Source organism: Trachinotus anak, unplaced genomic scaffold (genome assembly GCF_046630095.1).
Source record: "Trachinotus anak isolate AG129_WGS33_773 ecotype Australia unplaced genomic scaffold, CSIRO_AGI_Tana_v1 ptg000032l, whole genome shotgun sequence".
In the NCBI taxonomy this organism is placed as follows: Eukaryota; Metazoa; Chordata; class Actinopteri; order Carangiformes; family Carangidae; genus Trachinotus; species Trachinotus anak.
This window is the reverse complement of record NW_027273883.1, coordinates 7061721-7083199: the sequence shown is the minus strand read 5'-3', so window position 1 is coordinate 7083199 and position 21479 is coordinate 7061721. Positions and strand designations below refer to the sequence as shown.

Genomic DNA, 21479 nt, shown 5'->3' with positions numbered 1-21479 from the left:
CTGGATGAAAATAGACAATGGGAAATTCAAGATATATGATTTGTCAAAAAAAAAAATTTAAACTGTTACTAAATAGATTTCTTAGATATCTACAAACTTCCTCATATGATTAGAGAAAATTGAAAATAAACAGGCAGCACCACAAATGTACTTCCTCCATGAATTGTGCGTAAATAGATACAAAAACCTACCTTTGACCAAAATGTGCACAGAGGTGTTTGTAAAAGTCCCTTTTAGTTTCTCACAATCCAGTCTGAAGTAATATTCATTGCTGTAATTAAGGCTCATATTATTGAAGGTTGTGGTGCAGTCTTTTCTTCTTAAGTCTCCTGTCATTTCTTTTGTTGTAGTTAGTTTTGGGTCATGGCTGGCATAGAAATTCTCATCTTTATTTTTCCATATTGCTCTACATGTGTCATTTAAGCGATTTTCAAATCTGCTCTCTACGTCAAAGGAGCAGGGGATGGTCACACAGGATCCTTCCAGAACCTCTATAGTCTTTGGTAAAGTGGCCATGAACTGTCCACTCAGGGCACCTGAAACACACAACAGCAGACTTTAAAGAAGAAAAGGAAACAGTACTTTACAGTAGCAGTGTAGTTGTGATGCTGTGCTTGCTCTGCTCGACAGTGATCACTGTTCCTATACCATGATGTCAGTTCAAGTTTTTTGACATTCAAATAACAATGAGACATGTATCCCTGTTAAATATGTAAGAAAAGGCTGGCCAGAGATTTTGGTCATTTACTGTTTCTTTCATTTTGTAGGATATCATCCTGTCATCACAGGCACTGACATGCTGCACTCTGAATGCTTTAAATCAGCAACAGCATGTTGTTATGATTTTCAATCATCTTTATAGTTTTCAAAGCAAATGCGAATGCACTTGAACTGACCTCTCAGCAGACAGACGATGAAGAGGAAAGTCAGAGCTCGAGCCATCTTAGTTTGTCAGAACAGAGAAGGTCAAGTTTACAGGAGTCTGGAGGTTACAGATGAAATATGTTCATGTTTGGTAAACTTTCGCTTTATGCTGCTGAAAGCCGACATGAAACATGACTTTTTAAGTTTATTAAACATGAAGAAAATATTTTTGTCAAGATATGGTTTTAACCTACTCTGTTGTTGCATTTGAAATCTACATATGTTTGGGGTTACTAATATACCCTTATACTCATACACAAGAACAGACTAACGGCTTAAAGTGTCAACATTTAGCAAAGAAAATCCCTCACCTCTTGCTAGCTTCTAGCTTCTAGCTTTTTAAACGTGATTCATATAAAGCCCAGTAAATATTTGAAAATTATAGAAAATCTTCACCATTTTTCACTTGCCATAAATGTTTATATTCATTTGTGTCATAGTGAATTGTCATAACTTACATATTCCTGAGGTGTGCAGCAAAGTCAAGCTCCTAAGAAGTGAGGTTACATTTCAAAAGTGTTCAATGAGGGGACTTCAGAACGAGGAAGTGAGGAAATGAGGAAATGAGGAAATACTTGAAATTATGGTAAGCAGTCTCCACCATCTTCATCTCTGCTGCACATTAGTGTCATTGTGTATATTTGCGAATAGATTAGTGGATTAGACATTGGTGAATATACTCGTGAATAGATGGTAAATGTTTGTGTTTACTCAGTTATAGTGGTCAAGAGAGAATCCTTTGCTTTTTTTTTGCAGAGGTTAAACAACTGATGGTGTTTCCATCATTTTAAAATCTAACTGATAATGAAGTAGACTTGATATATGCCATTAAATTAAATTTCTATTCATGTAGATATGACATGGAAACTGAATTGTGATCATCAGACAAATTGTAATTGAAACTGAGGAAGTGAACTTATAGAGTTTCTTTTTTAAAAGTGTTTTTTAAAAGAAATAGTTTGGGTTGTTGGCAAGGTGCTGGTCCACTCATCAAGCTGAAGAGTTTGTAAACCTAGGACCTGCATTGCTGGTAAAATGATCTTCTAGCATGTCATCATAACTCAGTGTTCTTCCACACCCTAATGCAGCTTTTGTTTTTTTTTTAAATGTCTAACATGAGTTTCACACTCACTTTTTTTTGACATCTTAACAAGTGCCTCACAGCAGACTTGTTGAATCAGATGTCAAAGTTCACTTGATGTTAATGCAACAACTGTCAACATTTTTTGTCTTTAAGAAACAGAAGTGTTTTTCTGTGTGTGAGTCTCAGTGTTTTAACAAAACCTGGTTAACATTTGGATAAATCAGTCTAATAATGGTTACATTCAGTAAATCTTTGGTTATTTTTGGTCATGACTGTAAGAAGAAACCTTTGATGAGTCCATGGGTTGTTCTTTTTCATAAATAAAAGGACATTTATTTTCATGTATGGTAAATGAGCCCAAATAAGCCTGTGATGAAGCTTCTTCAATTCCTAATGAAAGCTGATATAATGGAAGATTTTCAAATGGATAATTGTTAAAACTGACCAGGAATTGACAAATAACCTGTGAAGCACATCCTAGTGGTGTTTTAGATCACAGGACATTGGAATTTAATTATAGTTCAATTTGGAACCAATGTTTTATGTGTGAAATGTGCCACATGTGTTATGTCTTTATTGACTTGATATGGTCACGTCATCAGTGGGAGACATGTTGAAGAGAGACTATGCAGGTGAAACACGCAGCGCTGCTATCCAGTATGTTCAATGTTTAAATGTGTTTTGCCCATCCCTTTTGGTATTTTAGCAGAGAAGCAGGAAAAATGCAAAAGGACAGGAGTACCTAACTATTGAAGACACTAAACCTGAATTGTTATCACTTCATTTTAGGCAGGTACATAATAGACTAATGGAAGTTCAAACTGTGCATCTCTGTATCTTCTCCCAAATAGGAGCTCATTACTTATTACACAGCCCAGCTTAAAAAAAATCTCTCAAATTACAATTATCCATGTTCATAGAAGAATTTAAACTTTAATCTTGTAGTTATTACAGTTAATACATTTGGACAGTGGCAGATTGTTTCTGCATGTGGGGGCTGAAACGGAAACAAATTCCACACACAAAATGACACTTGGTGAGTGAGTAGAAGTGCAAAGTGTTGTTTCACTATAATTTTTAGGGTGAAATTGTCTGATAATCATCCAGAAATTCACATTAAGGGCTAAAATTCAATAGACCATCCTAATTATGAAAAGGTGGATAGACTCAGACACGTAAACACAAACAGCCTTACTGAAACACATTGTTAAAACCAACATGGATATTCAAATATCTATGATGTATTAAATCACAATTAGTCATGATTTGCACTAAAAACGTACACATAATGAGAAATACAATCTTAAATCTTAATTCTCTTAACCTGCTAAGAAATGTGGAATCTGGATTTGAACTGCGCCTGAAAGAAATAATAGCTAAGAATAGTGAATAACCAGTGCAGTTATGCTACAATGAAAGCAGCTGTAGAAATAGCGCATGCATCAAATAACAAATAACTTTATTTCCATTATCATATCTTGGGGGGAAACACAATGGCATTCACACTTATGCTTTATTTCACAGTTCAATCTTAAAAAATCTATTATTGTTGTGAAACTGTTCGTGGGTGATCATTTGATTCTGTGGCAGTAGTTTACAGTGTTGTTTACATACATGACCCAATCATGTATGTACATGTAAGGGACAAAACACTGACAATATATTGCCATGCATAATCATTACAAGGTCAAATTGTTTGTGATATTGTTGTCTCTAAAGGTTAACTGGGGCATATTCAGTGCACACTTCCTTCCTTGCATCTTCCTGTCTTCAAGACATAATGTTGTCATAAAAGCTCTCCTCTGGATAGCAGCTACCAGATGGATTCCTGTCCCCAGATCGTTGTCTGTCCTTCTTCCTCTTGCTCTTCCAAATCACACTGGAGTAAATCACATCACTGTCTTTCCCATTCGTCCTCTCTGAACTTTTAATGCTAGCCTGTTGGTGTCCTAGATGAGTATTTGGTTTATCTGACGTTCTCATTATATTTGTATTGACATAAATATCTTCTTCTGTGATAGACACCTGAAAAAAAAGAACATGAGTGGTACAAATATTCTGCTATATTTCTCTGTTTAATATCTAAATTAGTAAACTGTCTGTACCTCATTTTCTGTTTCACATGGCAGGCCTTGCCCCATCACAGCTGCCCTGGTGTCATCTATACACTGGCTCTCTTTAGGGTTATGGCCGCCAGTCCTCTGAGTCCTGAAAAATACAGGAGGACACACCAAATATGGAACCTTTAAAGAGGCTGAATCATCTGAGTAAAACTGAAAACTAAAAAAATCTTTGACTTGTTGGTCATTCTGATTTTACATATGTTAAAGTTATTTTTCATGAAATGTATTCATTATTTTGTGTTTTTGCAACCAATCAAGAGCGTCAGAAATTGATAGAGCGATTGGTTTTGAGTTTAGTCAATTTGCAGAACTGTCCTGTTAAAGCTAGAAAAGAAACTGATTTGGACAAACACTAGTGGTAATAGTAGTAGTCTCAACCACAGTGGATTCCAAAGCTGATACCTACCTGATAGCAAAGAGTAGAGCTGATATTAGAGCTGCTGTCTGAACACCAACTATGATGATTAACACTATCAGCATCTCTTCATGTGAACACTCTGTGCAAGAGAGGATACGAGATTAGAGAGGTCAGCATGTTTGTTTTGTTTTTTTTTGGAGCTTCATAGCTTGTCGTTAGAGGTGTAGGTTTTTTTCTGTATCAAAGTTTGACACATATTTAATGTTGAGAGTGTTACTACAAACTAAAATGTCCCTTATATGGATCTCCCCAAAGAGTTTACAAGACTGTAGATAATGTGCAGATGCAGAGTATAGCGCCTCCAGGTCATGCCAATTACAATCCTGATAGTTTGCAGCTAATCAATTAAACAGGTATTCAGCAGAAAGACAAACCTTTCTTTCCAAGGCTGAGGACGTAAAACTGCTGAGTAACAGATCCCACAGAGTTGGAGCTGCGGCAGAGCAAGGTGAAACGATCCCTCTCCTGTGGTTGACTCACAGTGATGTAGCTCCGCAGACCTGTGTCATCCAAAGCCTCATACTTGTCAGACTGATTAAGGGGCAACTCATCCGAATGCCACTGTAAAATGGGAGGAGGGTTTCCCACAGTTTCACAGGAACAGTTGAGCTCGGCTGCAGTTTTTGTGCAGCCAGAGGTGGACAGGATCTGTGGAGCAGCTGTAAAGAATACAGCAGGGCAGAAAAGGTAGTTTGGTTAAGGAAGGTTAAGTTATAATAAATAATAATAAGAAGAAGACAAGGTACAAGGTAGCATTAAAAAAAAATTTAAATACAATGTTCTTCCTGCACAAGAGGCATGGTTATTGAATTTGTATATTAGCATGTATGAAAATCCTGAAGCTGTCAGAACAGGATTTAATATTATTTATTAGGAACACAGGGCCATCAGGAATGTGATGGATTTTCCATTCAGTCTGTAGCTCTATCCGCCAAGTCCCACACTGACACCCGAAACTCATGTCAAGCTGATCAGCAAAGCTTTGATCACACATTTATTTCTGCAGTTTTAGTGAAAATGGTCTTCAGAAAAACTGACTCTGACCAGGTCGCTGTAGCTGAGTCTGCACTCAAGTAAACTGAATTGTTTCTTTTTAGAGGATAATAAAGATTTCCCACACATTACCTTTGCATTCATCCAGTTTGAGGCACAAAAACAACTCCACATGTTGATCTTCTCATAAGCTGTGTTTTTAGTGTTCTTTTTTTAAATAGTGTTTTTGGTGTTTTACAGTGTTATATTGTATTAAGTATATTGTTGCAGCTGTGTTGTCTTTATCTGCTTTTATTTGTACTGTAATTCAAGCTTCCCACTTGAGATAATACAATGCCTGAATTCTGAAAAAAAGCTCTCAGACATTCCCATTTGTTTTCTGTGGGTCCACCTAATAAAGTAGTCAAATACCATCACCTACAGGCCATCTGCAGCACTGAAATACTGCTTACACATTAAGGAATGGAGTTTGGGAGTTTCCCAAGATGAGGAAATTTAGTATCACAATATTTTATATAATGCTACAGATCAGTCTGAATGTGACTAGTACTGGTGCTCCTGGACCTTAGCGCAGCAATCAACACAGTGGACCACCACATCCTGTTAGATAGACTGAAGATCTGGGGGGGGGGGGGGGGCTATCTGGCACTGTTTTACAATGGTTTTTATTTTGATTGTCAAATAGGAGGTTCTGTGTCTCTGTGAACAACCATCTCTCTTCCTTTTCTAATGTTAAGTATGGTGTGCCTCAGGGGTCAGTTAACAGGACCAGTTTTATTTTGCTTATCCATGCATTTTTTTATCTGTTTTCCATCTGTCGATTTCATTGATTTTATTTTTCTCTCCTTGTCAAGCACTTTGTAATGCAGCTTTTGAAAAGTGCTCTATAAATAAAGATTATTTTTACTATAATTATTATTATTATTACTAATTTCACAGAGGACAAAATAACTCACATGTAATATTAAGTGTTAAGGCTCGGCTAACAGATGGCACGGTGCTGCCATCTTGTTTGCTGTAGGTGGCAGTACAGGAGATGGTCCTTCCATGATGGAGGTGAGAAGCAGTGAAGGTCAGAACAGAGGTCATGACTTTAGTTTTGTCCTGATTCTCCTGCAGTGTCTCCTGAGTGTCACCCAGCCTGGGGGTCCATGTCAGAGTTGGAGGATGAGACCAACAGGGAGCTGGAGCAGAGCACGTCAGCCTCACTGAGGTTCCCTCCTGCTCCTCCAGTGTGGACGGAGTCAGAGTCGGTGAGGGAGGATCAGCTGGTAGGAAGTTACATTTTGAACTGTTACTTAATAAACAATCCATACTTTAAGCTTGATTATTTAATTTGAAATAACCAGTAAATCCACAACTGGGTGGAAATAGACAATGGGAAATTAAAAAGATAAACCATGAATTGTCAATGAATTGATATCAGAACTTACCTTTGAACAGTATATCCACAAACCATTCACGTTTCGTATTAAAATTATATTGGAGTGCATTGTTGCAGTCCAGTCTGAAGTAATATGTGTTGTTTTTGATGTTATTCAGTGTTGTTGTGCAGTCTTTTTCAGTCAGTATTCCCTTCAATTCACCATTTTTTTTAGTTTGTTGCTGGTTAGCACTGTCAAACACGTTTTCATTATGTCTGTTTTTCCATATTGCTCTGCATGTGTTACCGAAAATTTTTTTATAGATATTCTGTATGTCAAAGGAGCAGGGGATGGTCACACAAGATCCATTCAGAGCACCTATAGACTTTGGAATAATGACATTGAAAACCAGACCCAGGGCACCTGAAACACAAAAGACCAAACTTAAAGATTACACACAACTTAACAGTAGCAAGGCCATTTAAGTCTTGACACAATAAAACATCCATAAAATCATACAAAGGGACTCCTTCAAATGTTATGGGCAAATGTATTTATGTATGTATGTATGTATACGGAACAGTAAAATATGTATATTATAGATGTATAGTTACTGAATTTCAATAAATTTCTCACTTCTCACCTTGTAGCAGACAGCCAATTAGAAAGAGATGCAGAGCGCTGGCCATCTTTGTTTACCAGGAGAGGCAGAGACTCAAATTTAAAACCGTCTGGAGATAGCAGATGGAACAGTTTACGTGTTTGTCACATTTCAGTCCTAAAGTAACAGGGTGTTTAGAGCAGGGTTTATTTGAAGGTCAAAACTTTTTACATTTCAGGTTATTTATTTTTTACATACTTTTAAAATCTTTCCCAAGGTGGAAAGGCAACAATAACATTTGAGTGAGCCACTAAACTTTTCAACATAATTCTATACAAATCGAATTAAATTACACAAATTCACACAATGTGTTTGCACATACTGAAGGCAAAAATGATACCGTACACCTGTTTATCACTTGAAGGTAGTAGATTTAAAATATTGATTTGTAAAACCACAATTAAACAATTAAGATCATGTTTCATACTAATTTTATAAAAAATTCTTGCAGGTTTGAAAGATTTTATGAAAGTTTGATTATGGCAACAATAAAGGGGAAGAAACATGAACTGATGTGCAAAAACAAACATCATATTTCCTAATAAGGTACTAATTGTGACAACACTCTTTTTTTTAACAGGATGCAGAGAATGAGACGAAGATTAAAAAAAAGAATAAACAGGAAATGATTTTGTAAGAGAGACTGTGATCAAAAAATGATGTACTTATTTTCTGTTTTATTTAAACAAATTATTATTTAATGAACCAATACACACAGTTTGCAGTTAATCAGGTATGCCATGCTAAAACTAATGCAGTCTAGTAAAACTGTACTGCGATGAATCCTCCACCAGTACAGTTATAATGATCAGTTTTTACGCAAACTTAAAGGGGTGTGGATTCAACTTTATGTTCATTTTAGAAGCTACAGTTGTGGTGCTGTTGTATGGTGTTTTATTGACAGGTGTTTCTATTATTTTGGCTACCCCATTTAAGTCAGTGAGGACAGATACATTACAGACACATCTCTCTAGATAATGCAATCCACTTCATCAACAAAAACCATTAAAAGGAACATTATAACCTATAACTGTTGAATTAGACTGCATTACTTTTAGCTCAGTTTTCCCATTAAACTGCCGACTGAGTGTATATTCATGAGTTATGTCAAACAACGTCAAAAAAACACAATTGAATTGAACAGCCTTTAGTGAATTTGTTGCTTTCCTTTATACATTTTCAAATGATGATTACTAACGAGTCAAACTTTAACTCTGTCAAAGCTCAACCTTGATATTTGAATCTTAAATTTTGACTTGTTTACATACATTCTTAAAGTTAAAATGACTTACATACTGCAGATCTGTTGTCCAGATAGATGCAAATGCAGTTCCTTAGAGGTGAGGTTTCAAATTTAGCTTGTAGGATGAGGAACTTGCACAACAAGAATAGGGAGGTGAATATCCTCTGCACCACATTTTCTACCACATAACAGCACAGTTTTTACTTAATATGAGCGTAGAAAAACTTGTAGTCATTTAGCAGTAATAACCTTTGTCCCCTGTGTTGTTTTCATACCTTAGAAAATAGGCAGTTAAACAGCTAAATCTTAACATTGAGACAGAGAGAAAACTTCATTATGTAAAAAAAAAGTATTGAAGTGTTAACTCTTCCTTTTTACATTAATTGGGTTTGCACATTAGGTAATGGTGGAAAAATGCAGAATTTACCATTATTATTACACCAAATACATTTTAAATGTGATATGGGCTTTACATGAAAAATATATACATTACATTTGTTTTGCCAAATGTCCATTCAAAGACAAGTAGACTTAGAGTACAGTAGACTTCTGAAACATCTGCTCAGTTTAAATCATGTATACAAGCATTTCTTAAAACAACTAGCAGAAGTCATTAAGTATCAAGGTGATAAAACAATGGTGTTTTACCAAAGTGTGTTTTTTGAGCTGTTATCAAGCTTTCGGGGACCAGAGAGGGAACATGAAGGTCAATGTGAATCACACTTTTACTGATAGAAGTCAGAATGCTAGCTGACTCAAGGTGGGTGACACAAAAACATCTGCCACTTCAGATGGAGCCCTGCCCTCACACAAAGTACACTAAATAAACTTGTGGTCATCTTTGTCCAGTCAGATGCTTAGAAGACTTCAGCAACTCCACAATCTTTGTCTGGAGCTCCTTGGCTTTTTCTGCGTTCTCTCCTTTCTCCACCTGGTCTCCTGCCACCTGGAGCCCTTTTAGCACCGACTGCAGGGCGTCTGCATTCTTCACTGAGTCCAGTTGGTCTCTGTCAACCCGGATCTCCTCCACCCAGTCCAGGTAGGCCTGAAGTAATCCAAGGTCATCCACAAAGTTTGCAATAATCCGGAGTCCCGGTCGACTTTTCCCCAGCTCCTTCAGCCTCCTCCTCCCCACCTCTCCGATGTCATTCCCAACGATACTGATGCAGGAGAAAACGACCAGGTAGAAGTCATTATTTTTCATTCTTATAAGGCATAACTCACACTAGATGGCAGTGTTTTCATACATAATAACACTGAGAACACTGAGCAGAAGTTGGTGTGTTTAAATCTTACGTCAGTGTCTTCAGAGAGGTGTTTTTGCTGAGACAGTTGACAATGTTTTCCGTTCCTCTCTCTGTGATGCCAGTGATGTCCAGATAGAGCTCCTCCACAGTGGTGTTGTGCTCCAGAGCGTTCCACAGCTCCAAAACCCCCTCTGGACCCAGGTTATTGCCACACATACTGTATGAATGGAAGAATTGTGTTGCAATAAAATACAGTATAGTGTCTAATGACTCATATTAAGGGCTTGGAGCTAGAGGGGTAAGGGTGTGAGTTGGTCTTGAAGTGTCAAAATTCACTGAAATAAGTTCCCTCAAAGGAAGGTCTAAGACAGTTTTAGGAGGCCTTGAATTACATCTGCCATAGACAGTAACATTAGTTATGACTTTTTATAATGCAGTTACAGGCAGACTGTCAGGAGACCTTCTACATCTTGTAAACTACAAACGAGACTGATGTGTCAATAGATTGTGCGCACAGGAGGCTGTTTTTGTGAGGTTTCAGTCAGTGACATCAGACCTGCAGCAAACAGTCGCCACTGTTACTGTGATGTTAGCTACATTAATTTAGTAAATCATCGTTTCATAAAGGGGAAGTGGCAATTTTAGCAAGAGAACTTAAATTAATGAATTAGTTTTGTATTGGGTCTGGATCCAGGTCATTTAAAAAGTGTTTGGTTTTCCATTATTCTTTAACCAGCATGACTGTGATGGAGATAATAAATTGCATTTTATGTGTTATTATAAAGTATAAACAAATTAAATGTGCTGTAAGTGCAGGAGAGTTTAACAAAGAAACAAAAAGTGAGCCTAACTTTGATCGCTGGTTGTTAATGTGTTTTGATAAAAACAATTAGATTAACATTTCCTCTCAAGCATTTGCTAATTTATGAATTTTATGACAGTCACACCCTCATAGCTCTGAGCCCTTAATGTATCATTTTCAAAATGGTGGGATGGTAATTGAAATAAATACTCTGTAATGACTTACAAGAGCTTCTTCACTTGACACTCATTTGATTTCAGAATCGCAGACTCTAAAATAGCTGCTTGTCTATCAAGGCAGTTGTATCTCAAACTGTAAGAGGATACAAAAACATTAGGTTGGCATTGTATTTGCCTGTCCATTCATTTCCAAAAATGTATATTACAGTCAGGTTCACAGGGAGGCTGCAGTCTATCACAGCATGCATCAGACTGAGGGTGATGCTCACCAACATTCCTCGTGGTAACTTTCAGACAGACAAACATACACACACAGACAGAAGATGCAAACTCCACACAGCCAGGAAATTCTAAACCAGGCTTGTATTCAATGCCCAGTATTCAAATGGTTACTCTATTTGTTTGGTAGTTTAATATAAAATCAGTTACTCACTAGAGAGATTCACAGCGATGCAGGATTGGCCCCAGTCTGTTCAGTCCTCTGTTTCCAATGTTGGAGTAGCCTAAGTTGAGCTCCTGCAGCTTGTGTGGGGAGAACTGCAGAACATAATGCATCGCTGCACAGTCCACAACACTTAGCTTCATTTTAAACAGGTTGAGTTTCTTGATCTCTGGTGCTGCAATACTGGTGGCTTCCTTCGTGTGAAACTCCATCAGGCAGTGGAGAAGATTCAGGGCTTTCTGGTTCTCCAGCTCCCTGCTCTTAAACTGGTCTTGGAACCACACACCCAGCTGAACAGCGATGCCATCCCCTCGCTCCATCGGGGAAAGAACAAGGCCATCCAACTGACCTGCCAGCCGTGCTCGCAGCATTCCCATGAAGAAGCGTGTGAACATCTGGAGGCTTTCCAGCTTGTCCATGTTGAGGTCAGTGTTTTGCAGAGGGGCAGCACTGGAAGATGGTGGATGTATCCCAAAGCACCAGAAGTCCAGAGCTTGGATTATGTCCTCCTGGCTGAAGAGGTTGATTGCGCAGTAGAGGGCAGCCAGATGTTCTTGAACAGTCAGGTGGAAGAAAGAAAACATCTCCACTGTCTCCTCCTTGAGAGGCTGGAGGATGTCACAGAGAAATGTGCTCTGAACATCAGCAGGTATCACACCATATTTCTCCAAATCCGCTCTGTTGAACATTATCTTCTTCTGTAGAAGGTTTTCATAAGCCAGTTTGCCCAGGTTTGTCAGTTGTTGCTTAGCTAGTGAGAGAACCTCAGATCTAGGTGTGCCTCTCTCTGCACTCCCCCTCAGTGCATGATGCTTGACTGCAGTAAACAGGTAGCAGAAGTAAACCTCGCTGACTGTTCTGGGCGGGTTCAGCTCCAGAGATTTTGAGTCACCAACACCTTGACTCCCTGAGAAGAACTCAGCCATAGCAGTACAGATGATGTAACAATAAAGGGGGATGAAGGACAGCACGAAAAGGTTGTCATTGTTCAAGATGTAATCGTAGACTTTTTCAGCAACTTCACTGTCTTTGTAGAATTTGCTGGTATATTCCTTCACCTGGTCCTCCTCAAAGCCCAGCACCACACAACATCTCTGGAAGAAATGTTTTGGAGCTTCAGTAGATGGTCTTGTTGTGAGAATGACTGATGCCTCTGGGAGAAAGCTTCCCTTGATTAAAGCCACCATCAGCTCTGACACCGGCACCTTTGAATTTACGTCAATGTTTGTGCCAGGAATGTTCCAGTCCAAGGGAAACTTAAACTCATCCAGTCCATCTAAGATGAAGAGCAAAGAGCTTGGTGAGGCGAAAAGGTCAGGTAAAACTGCCTTCAGGTACCGGAACCTTTCCCCAAGGAGCTCCAATAAGCTCAGTGGTGCTTCAATCAGATTGAGCTCTCTGAAGCGCAGGTCAAAAACACAAGTGAATTCACGCATGCTCTTCCCGATTGCCCACTCATAAACCAGTCTCTGAACTGCTATGCTCTTTCCGATACCAGCAATACCCTTCACTTTAACCCTTTTCGGGGACCTTCCTGATGTTCCTTCTGGGCTCAATAGATGGCATGGCCGGATGCGCTGGCAGGCCTGATGGACATAGATGCGAGCTCGCCTGCTCGCCAGATCAAAGTACTCATGTTGGCTGCTGTCAACTAAGTCATTGTCTTCTGTTACAAAAAGGTCAGTGTAGCGGATCTCGATGTGAGAGGCTGAGTTTGAAGCCACTCCTTCGCCCTCTGAGTAACACTTTAACTGCTCTGTGCGTTTCAGTAGCGTTGTTTTATGGGCAGTAATGGGAACTGCAGTGGTAGACAAGAAAATGAAATATATGGTCAACAAATTTTAAATGAAATTCCTCTGTAGTTTTCCTCTTAAGTTCACCTACATTGACATACCTCGAATGTTGGCCAACTTTGCACTCCTGCTAGGCTTCTGTCCTTCTTTAGCTGCATAATGAACAGATTATGAGATCATTTTACTTGAATACATTATCAAATTATGAGAATATTACATGGTTGCTTTCATAAATCATCATATGTGTAGGACTTTTTATCAGTTGAATGAAAACAATTGAAATAATATGGATTGTAAAATCTAGGTTTCTGTACCTTTAACCTCAGAGATAGGGGTGAATCCTTTGCTCTTTCCTTTGAGCAGTTTAGCAAATGGGCTTTTAGGCTTCTTTTCTGCAGATACCACAGGATTCATGATATATATGGTATTACATCATGTAAATTCATATTTGGTTGGTTATTACACATTTGATTTAAATTGACAGACTGACAGGGATGAATCTCTGTACCACATTTCACATCAATCCATCTGGCAGTTGTTGAAACTTTTCGCTCAAGACTACAAACCACAAATATCTGTACCAAGTTTGGTGCCATTCATCTAGATTCAGATATTTCACTAAATAGGTGAAAACTTTGTGCTGCTAGTGACACTAGAGGAAATGTCAGGGGATGGACAAAGTCAGTAGGATTCATCCTCAGGAACCATGAATGTCTCTACAAAATATCATGGCAATCTATCCAATAGTTGCTGAGATACTTCAGAAAAGACCAAAGGTGGACCGACTTTAGGTATTTACACTCCTTCATTGCCAAAGTCAGCAAAAATAACTTGGCAAGACATCACAGTTAATTGTGCCCTGTTAATAATCTTCTCACACCTCTGTTTCTAAGCCAGTAAAACTTTAGTCCTTCACTTTGCACTGCAAGGTTTTGAAAAATAATATTATTTACTTCTCTTCTTCGAATGTACCTGTTCATATAAAAACTTAATACTAATCACTGTCATCACCTTCCTCACCTTCAACTTTTACAGGTTCAGCCGCTGGTTTACTGACAGCATCCCTCCTGCAGTGTCTCTCCACCCAGGCCTGCAGATCCTCGCAGTAATAATCCTGCACCTCCCTCAGCACCAGCAGGAACTTTTGGCTGCTCTCCTCCGTGGCACACACTGTCTCTAGAGCCTGGGCCACAGCATTGACAGGGGACCTCTCCAGCAGAGACAGGTACTGGGGGGACGAAAGCACCTCAGCATCACGCAGCCAACGCAGTAAGGGCGCAGGGTGGTCACGCGTCCAGTTCAGCAGCACATCTCTCTGAGAGCGAAGCAGCTGCTGAGCTGAGGTCATGACTTCAGAAAATGTTGTTAGACTGTCAGGGAGAATAAAGAAAAGTGAGATTTGATTCTCAGACACACTCTACACACAAACTACAACATGGAAAACAACAAGGAATTCTGCAGAAATACTACCATGCACAATGATTAAAATGCTTACCTTAAAGAAATATTTTAGTTATGCTCTGTTACTTTCCCTCTTGTCTGCTTTGGTGAGTGTAGTCATGTGTATTGGCATGAAAGCTGTTTGTGTTCTGTCTTAAGGTGCAGTAGAGGTGGAGTGCCATAACTAGGGCAGCAATTCAAACAAGCTTTCAATAGGTCCATAGTCCATTCAGTTCAAGTCTTTGTCTCCTAAATCTGATAACACGGTTCTGTTTGATGCCACAGAAACTTGCCAATCACCTCTAGGTGGCAGTGAGTAGGAAGTAACAGTGTGAAGAAAAATGTTGCAACAGTTGCAGTTATTGCGACTTAAAAATCCAGTGAAATGCTGACAAATGAAACTCACTGTAACAGTTCCAGTTTTCACTTACTGTATATTTTTTGTGTATTTAAACAAATAGTTTGACCAGCTGTCCATTGTAGTGTAAACCATTCTGACCTGTCTCTTGTAATGCAAAAGTGTTAGGTTGCCACTTTTCACCTTTGCTTTTATCCTTTTAATCATTGCTGGGTAGAAAAGTTAATCATCAATCTGGTTTATTCTACTGTCTGTGGAACTTTTATCACTATCACATCTGTGACACTGTTAGAGGTTTGGATAGGACAGTGTGTGTAGACAGAGGGAATCAGAAATGAACACATTTAGTTGTTGGAGCTTTTGAGGAAATGGCCAACAGCATGAGAGTGACTCACCCATTGTCATGTGTTGTCTTACAAATACTTGCTGAGGTTTTTCTTTCCAAACAATCCCCAGTTCCACCACTAGAAAGATTTTATTCGAGCCTTTTGAAATGTTGAAAAAAGTTGTAAGATTGTCATCTATTGTGAAAGGATACTGGCAGCCATTAGAATATAGCTCACAGGAATGTAATGATTTGATATGTAAACACAACATTGGAAGTTTAAGAGGAACCATCAAAGTGAAGTCATAGTACCAGTGGCATAATGACGAGACCCCCCCCACCCTCCCACCCCCTTTTGCCTCTGTGTTCATCCTTCCCTCTGTCTGTGCTGGCAGAGCAAGGTTGCAGTCATGCATGTGGACACTGTCTTTCTTATGTGTCCCCTAATATTTGGTAAGTTGATCAATTTTTTATGTTATTTATGCATTTAGTTTGGATTTTTGTATGAATTATACCAGGGTATTTATTATTCCCTTTGTGATGTAAGCTACAACTTGTGCCTGATACCTCTGACTTTACCATAATTATTATAGGAAGATGAGTAGAAATTGTTATTTCTTGTAGAATATACTGCACTGGCCAATTACATTATATTGACCTATTTGAATCATTTCTGTTGCTTTTAAAATGATCTGCTCATGTATTTTCTCCATGAGGCTCATGACAGTTTGAAAATAAATATGCAATTGTGCCCTAAAATAATAAAAGATAATTCTTATTTAATCATTTGACCACATTATATTCACTGAGTAAAACAAAAAAATAGTAGTAAATTAGTTCGAGAGCCAAAAGTGCAGTAGCCCTCTTCCCTTTTTTCTAAATATACATCTGTTGCGAAATGTTTCTGGGTCATGTTATGTGTTTGCAGACAGTACAGTGAAATACAACAATTCCAGCCTTGTGCTAAATGAAGTTTGTACTGTATGGTAAGCTTTCTAAAAGCTGTCATAGGATTCATTCAGTTTGTTTTTCGATTGAAAGTGAAGAGCTAATTTATTGCTAATAAACCTCCTTTTCCCATTATTAAAACCTGAACCCAGAATAAGGCAGATTTACAACAGATCCTGCCTGGTATATGATTTTCTGTTCTCCATCACAACAGCAGCCTTGTGGAGGGGGGTCCAGACTGTCTCTCCTGTACCCTCAGTCCCTGACCGTGTCCGAGCTCTGGTGGGCTCCTGCGTGGTGATTCCTTGCTCTTTCACACCTCTAGCTCCTCATCGTCTCAGGGGGAGGAAGGAGAGGGTGGACGTCCGACTGAGATTCAAAGGTGGTGGCCATTTTTTTGCTCTTCGGAGCACTGCTTATAACAGCGAGGACAGGGATCAAGTGAGCAGGGATTTCCAAGGCCGGACGTCCCTCACTGGGCGAATCACAGAGGGGGACTGCTCAGTGAAGATAGAGAGGATCAGCCTGGATGACTCACGGATGTTTGAGATCACTCTGAAAAGAGGTGACGACTTGCTCTGGGGAAAACCAAGGAGCTTTAACCTGGATGTTGTTGGTGAGTAGGGAAGACTACTGCCCCCTTTCTACCCAGTTCTGAATATTTCAACCAGGTAATATGATCAGAAACACATTAGTACAAACAAACAGAGGAGCTGTAGACAGTAATATTTGTCAAGTGCATGAAGTGCAGATGTATCTTCCCCTCAGATCATCATCATGGCAAACAGAAGTAAATAAGTAGATAAAAATAGACGCAGTTAAAGAAAAAAAAACTGAAAGAAAGTCAGATGTCAGAAAAGAGAAAAAAAACAATGTGGACTCACCCACCACCTTAAACAGAATACCTTAAATACAATTAACACATTCATTCAACACTGATTGGATTGTTCCTAAAATTCATAAATATGGAAATCTGGAACAGTGATGTAATGTAACAGTAATGTCCCCTGTAGGAGATCCCATGTGATGCTGGAGTGGAATTATTATTTCTCTTTAATAAAGCAGACGACAGCAGTAAAACACTGTACTGATCAAGCTTTTCCTCACTGACAGACACTCCTGAGGCTCCTGTCATCAGTGGCATGTTGTCGGCCACAGAGGGACAGCTGGTCTCCTTGAACTGTTCCGTCAGCTATTACTGCCCCTCCAGACCCCCTGCCCTGCAGTGGAGGTGGGAGCGAGGAGACCCCCTGAACAGCACTGTGCCTGGGGAGGTACAGACACTCGACCCAGAGCCCCACAGGCTGATGTTAGTGGCCCCTCTGTCCTTCACTGTGTCACACCAGGTGAAACCCAGGCTCAGATGTGAGGTCAGCTACCCAGGGGCCAAAACATTGACCACTTCGAAGGATCTGCATGTGACATGTAAGCATAGCTTTAACTTATATCTTTGCACCTCTTGGCTCAGTTTGCACTAAAACCTTTTTTTTTTGTGCTCTATAGTTCCACCAAAAGAAGTGAAAGTTCAGGTCCAGTCCATGATGGTGCAGGAGGGGGGCAATGCCTTACTGGTCTGCTCATGCAAAGCTGACCCTCCAGTGTCGGAGTACCGCTGGTCCTACACTCAACACGGCCGCACGGTGCACCTCCACCAGCGCACACACTCAGTTCGGGTGTACAACGTGACCCGAGACATGAGGGTCCGCTGCTCAGCACAGAATCTGATTGGTCGAGGAGAGTCCCGGCCCACACCACTGAACATACAATGTAATCTTATTTCTTGTAAACCTGCCTCAAATGGCCATACATAGATTTTAACTAATTGTAAACAAGCCTGTCCTGTGTTTGTTTCACTTTCACTAACCACCCCCACAGTGATGTCACAGTGTATGAACCTCACCCTGGAGTACACTTTGACATCACAGCAAGGTGAGGAGTTAAATCACTCGTGGTCAGCAAACACAAGATTTTCTTCTGGTGTTAAGGTGTCCTTTCAGGTTTTACCAGGGATTCCTGAAAAATCTAAGTTCCCTCTTTTAATTTCAATGTAACCCAAATGTAATTGGAAAAGGGCCTTAAAGGAATAGTTCTGCATTTTGCTAGATGCTCTTGTTCTTGTCAAGATTTCGATGTAAAGATCAACACCACTCTGTTGTCTGTAGAGTAAATGTGAAGCTGCCACCAGCCGCTGGTTAACTTAACTTGGCAAGCAACCAGTAGAGACCACAGGAAGATCCTGAATTGTGATTTCACATTAAAAGTAACGAAATGAAAGTGTTATCAGTCTCCTCATCTAACTCTAAGAAAGTGAATAAGTGTATTTTCTAAAATGTTTCTTAATATTTTAGTCATATTAATCTCTATCCCCTGTTTTCACAGAGCACAGTACTCTTGTCAAATCTAGTTACTTTTATTTATGTTGTGCAAAGTCACAAGCTTGTCTTAAATCTGTACAATATATGGCGCTTTTTTCCCCTGGAGCCTCAATTTTATGTAGTTCAAAGCTTTATACACAAAAAACCCTTTGACATGGAAATGGTTGCATGTGTACAGAGCAAACAACAAAATAGGGTGAAACAGTTAAAATATTACACAAAAGTATAACTTAAAGAATATGAAGTAAATATTGTGATATTTATTGTATGAATAAGTTCATCATTTCTCTCCTTCAGATAAACCAGTCATCCACCGGCTCTCCTCCACCTGTGTAGTAGAGGAGTTAGAGGTGCTGTGTCGCTGCTCAGTCGACTCCAACCCCAAACCTGCGGTCACCTGGAGCGTTAATGGGACTGTTCCGCCTCCTGATTACAATGTGTCGGTAACATTGGAGCCTCAAATGCTAACAGCTACTCTGAAGGGCCGCATGGACAAACCCCTGACAGTGATCTGCTTTGCTTTCAACGCACTGGGAAATGACTCCCTGGTTCTGCTGCAGGGAGGAGAAGGTGTGTTCAAAACACAGTTTTTCCACACTAACAAAGACAACAGCTCTGCCTCTTGTTTATTCACTCTGATGTTGCGCTGGCGCTGAGACATCTGCGCAGCATGCCGGCAGCTTGATAACATAAGTAAAAGAGAATAAACTGAAGAATGAATTAGGTACTGCTGCAAAGAAAACCATATGTTGTTGTGTTGTTATTGAATTATGAGCGCAGCATCACATTTGTGTTTAATATTGCATTTCTTCATATGTTACAGAATTTATTATAAGGAATATCAAAGTAAAGCCATTACATCAGGCATGAGTGACAACCATAATCCATGTTGTTCTACACATGATGGAGAGGGAAAATTGTAATTATCATGTCATAGTTTCACATCATATGCTGACCCATCACTGCTCTTTCCGTCCACAGAGACAGCACTTTTGTGGTGGTTGCTGATACCTGCTGTGGCCATCTGCTTGGTCATTTCCCTTCTGCCTCTTATTTTCTGCTGCTGCCGAAAGAGAGCTGGAAAGTATGTGAAGCAAACCAACGCTTTTAATGTTCACTGAAATGTCACAAACGTTTGCTGTGGAGTTCACACTCTTATTCTGCTCCTTTCAGAGATGTTCTGAGTAGACATCAAGCTGTGTACCCTGAAGGACTGGGAATTTATCAGGACAGGATGCCCCTCTATATTAACTGCACGGAAGTGACTCATATCTACAGCAATGGCAGCTACCAACTCGTATACCAGAATTGTACGCCTCTCTTTGTCCATACTAACCAGGTGATGGATTAACCTAATCTTATTGATAAACAGATTGTACTGATAAAAATCTCTAAAAGCTCCTTAATTTGAGAATTAATATGTCTCTTTTTCAGATTTGTCCGATGGGCAGAAGAGGTGGGGAGAGAAGAAGAAGAGGAGAGGGTGCAGGATTAGACAGACGAGCCGCTTTGGGAGTCAGAGGCACAAGAGAGGTGCAGGGTACTGCTGTGGCTGACGCTGAGACGGCCATCTACCTGGAGATCCTCTGAATCACGTTATTCATCTGTTGCATTAGAATCACATTAGGCTTCAGATTCATTATCTTACTAATGGTAATATGTAGTTTTCAGGTTATTGTATATAGTGTACATCTATATAGGGCATCAACATTTCAAAATCATGCACTCTGATCTCTTGAATAGCAAGTGGTGGTCCCTCTCTCTCATAATCTCCATATTGAACAATTTCTGTCTCTTTGATTGTTGGCCTGTGACCTACCTCTGTGCTCTTTTTATAAAAGATGAAACGGTTTGATAAAAGAGTTTTTTTTTCATCATTTCATCTTGTGCATATACTCTATGATTCCCCCCAGCACACAAGCGCCGACCTTCAGATTTGATTTGGTCTTACCAGTTAGCTGCATTTTTAACAGCAGCTGCAGCATGTCTAACACACAGTAATCCTCAGGCAGTGTCTAAAGTTCCTGTCAAAAAGACTGCATGAAGTTTGTAACATATATTACATCAGTGAGGAAGTGTACAATGATGATTGTGCCAAGGTGCATCTTGTCATAGCAGACATGTCATTACAGGAAGAGCACAGGTGTAATTAACATTAACAATAGCTCTGTTCTGTGAAGTGTCCCAGGAAGAGTCAAGGAAGCACAATAGGGTACAGGAAATGTAACATCTATTTGGAATGGAGACATTTTTATTAAACTTTTTTATCAGTTTTTCACATCATTAATGCAAAATGGTACAGGCATGTGTTTATAGAACTGGCATTTACTGTAACTGCAAAGTAAGAAAAAAAGGTTAGAATAAAAGAAGAGAAGGGAAAGAAAAAATACAGGGAATCCACCCACACAGTCCTATCCATCTATCAAGTCAAACAACAACAACAAAAAAACTATTGTCTGGAGACTGTTATTGCAGTCTAACGTTCACATCTAATTTACATATAAATTTAGTCAACCATGTCTAAATGTTTTGACGTTAAGAGGTCATTTACATAGCAGTTTGTGGTGCTTCTGAATTGTATTGCATTATACAAAGAGGTGGCCCTGTTGTTTAGCCTATCTTCATTTATTTGAATAGGGTGAACAAAATAATAGCAACACCTGTCAACATCAAACAATACAACTCAACAGCGCCACAGCCTCCTGAATGATCACAGAGTTGAATAAACACCTCTTTAACACAGTTTCAACACAAACCGAA

The 21479-nt window shown here is 39.4% G+C and overlaps 3 protein-coding genes across 7 annotated transcripts; 1 reads left to right on the top strand and 2 right to left on the bottom strand.

Moving 5' to 3' along the window:
* Positions 1–166: 166 nt before the first annotated feature.
* Positions 167–6990, bottom strand: LOC139612645 (titin-like). The gene is made up of 5 exons (XM_071468418.1): positions 6499–6990; positions 4924–5208; positions 4538–4628; positions 4114–4216; positions 167–4033 (listed from the first exon to the last, which is right to left on the bottom strand). The coding sequence occupies exons 1-5, from the start codon at positions 6854–6856 to the stop codon at positions 3779–3781; spliced, it is 1092 nt and encodes a 363-aa protein (XP_071324519.1). The 5' UTR covers positions 6857–6990; the 3' UTR covers positions 167–3778.
* LOC139612643 (sialic acid-binding Ig-like lectin 5) lies at positions 6674–21464 on the top strand. 5 transcript variants are annotated; one of them, XM_071468412.1, is made up of 12 exons: positions 6674–6813; positions 9660–9849; positions 9922–9993; positions 10180–10258; positions 14309–14498; positions 16559–16960; positions 17458–17769; positions 17848–18111; positions 19017–19289; positions 19701–19803; positions 19893–20058; positions 20154–21464. In XM_071468412.1, the coding sequence occupies exons 6-12, from the start codon at positions 16885–16887 to the stop codon at positions 20307–20309; spliced, it is 1350 nt and encodes a 449-aa protein (XP_071324513.1). In that variant the 5' UTR covers positions 6674–6813; positions 9660–9849; positions 9922–9993; positions 10180–10258; positions 14309–14498; positions 16559–16884; the 3' UTR covers positions 20310–21464. The 5 variants fall into 5 exon arrangements, with proteins under 5 accessions (XP_071324513.1, XP_071324514.1, XP_071324515.1 ...); XM_071468413.1 differs by lacking the exon at positions 10180–10258; XM_071468414.1 differs by lacking the exon at positions 6674–6813 and having other exon boundaries at positions 9830–9999.
* LOC139612639 (NLR family CARD domain-containing protein 3-like) lies at positions 8225–14886 on the bottom strand. Its single transcript, XM_071468396.1, has 8 exons — positions 14769–14886; positions 14294–14643; positions 13588–13665; positions 13375–13425; positions 11472–13278; positions 11085–11171; positions 10107–10274; positions 8225–9970 (listed from the first exon to the last, which is right to left on the bottom strand). The coding sequence occupies exons 2-8, from the start codon at positions 14619–14621 to the stop codon at positions 9646–9648; spliced, it is 2844 nt and encodes a 947-aa protein (XP_071324497.1). The 5' UTR covers positions 14622–14643; positions 14769–14886; the 3' UTR covers positions 8225–9645.
* Positions 21465–21479: the final 15 nt, after the last annotated feature.

Coding starts and splice junctions, on each gene's coding strand:
- LOC139612645 (XM_071468418.1), bottom strand. CDS start 6,856: ATGGATTGTTTATTAAGTAACAGTTCAAAATGTAACTTCCTACCAGCT. Junction 4,629..4,923: donor CCTCAGCCTTGGAAAGAAAG/GTTTGTCTTTCT, acceptor TCTCTTGCACAG/AGTGTTCACATGAAGAGATG. Junction 4,034..4,113: donor CATGTGAAACAGAAAATGAG/GTACAGACAGTT, acceptor CTTTTTTTTCAG/GTGTCTATCACAGAAGAAGA.
- LOC139612639 (XM_071468396.1), bottom strand. CDS start 14,621: ATGACCTCAGCTCAGCAGCTGCTTCGCTCTCAGAGAGATGTGCTGCTG. Junction 13,666..14,293: donor TGAACCTGTAAAAGTTGAAG/GTGAGGAAGGTG, acceptor TGGTATCTGCAG/AAAAGAAGCCTAAAAGCCCA. Junction 10,275..11,084: donor TGTCAAGTGAAGAAGCTCTT/GTAAGTCATTAC, acceptor CCATTCATACAG/TATGTGTGGCAATAACCTGG.
- LOC139612643 (XM_071468411.1), top strand. CDS start 15,807: ATGCATGTGGACACTGTCTTTCTTATGTGTCCCCTAATATTTG. Junction 16,961..17,457: donor CTTTAACCTGGATGTTGTTG/GTGAGTAGGGAA, acceptor CCTCACTGACAG/ACACTCCTGAGGCTCCTGTC. Junction 18,112..19,016: donor CACACCACTGAACATACAAT/GTAATCTTATTT, acceptor TCTCTCCTTCAG/ATAAACCAGTCATCCACCGG.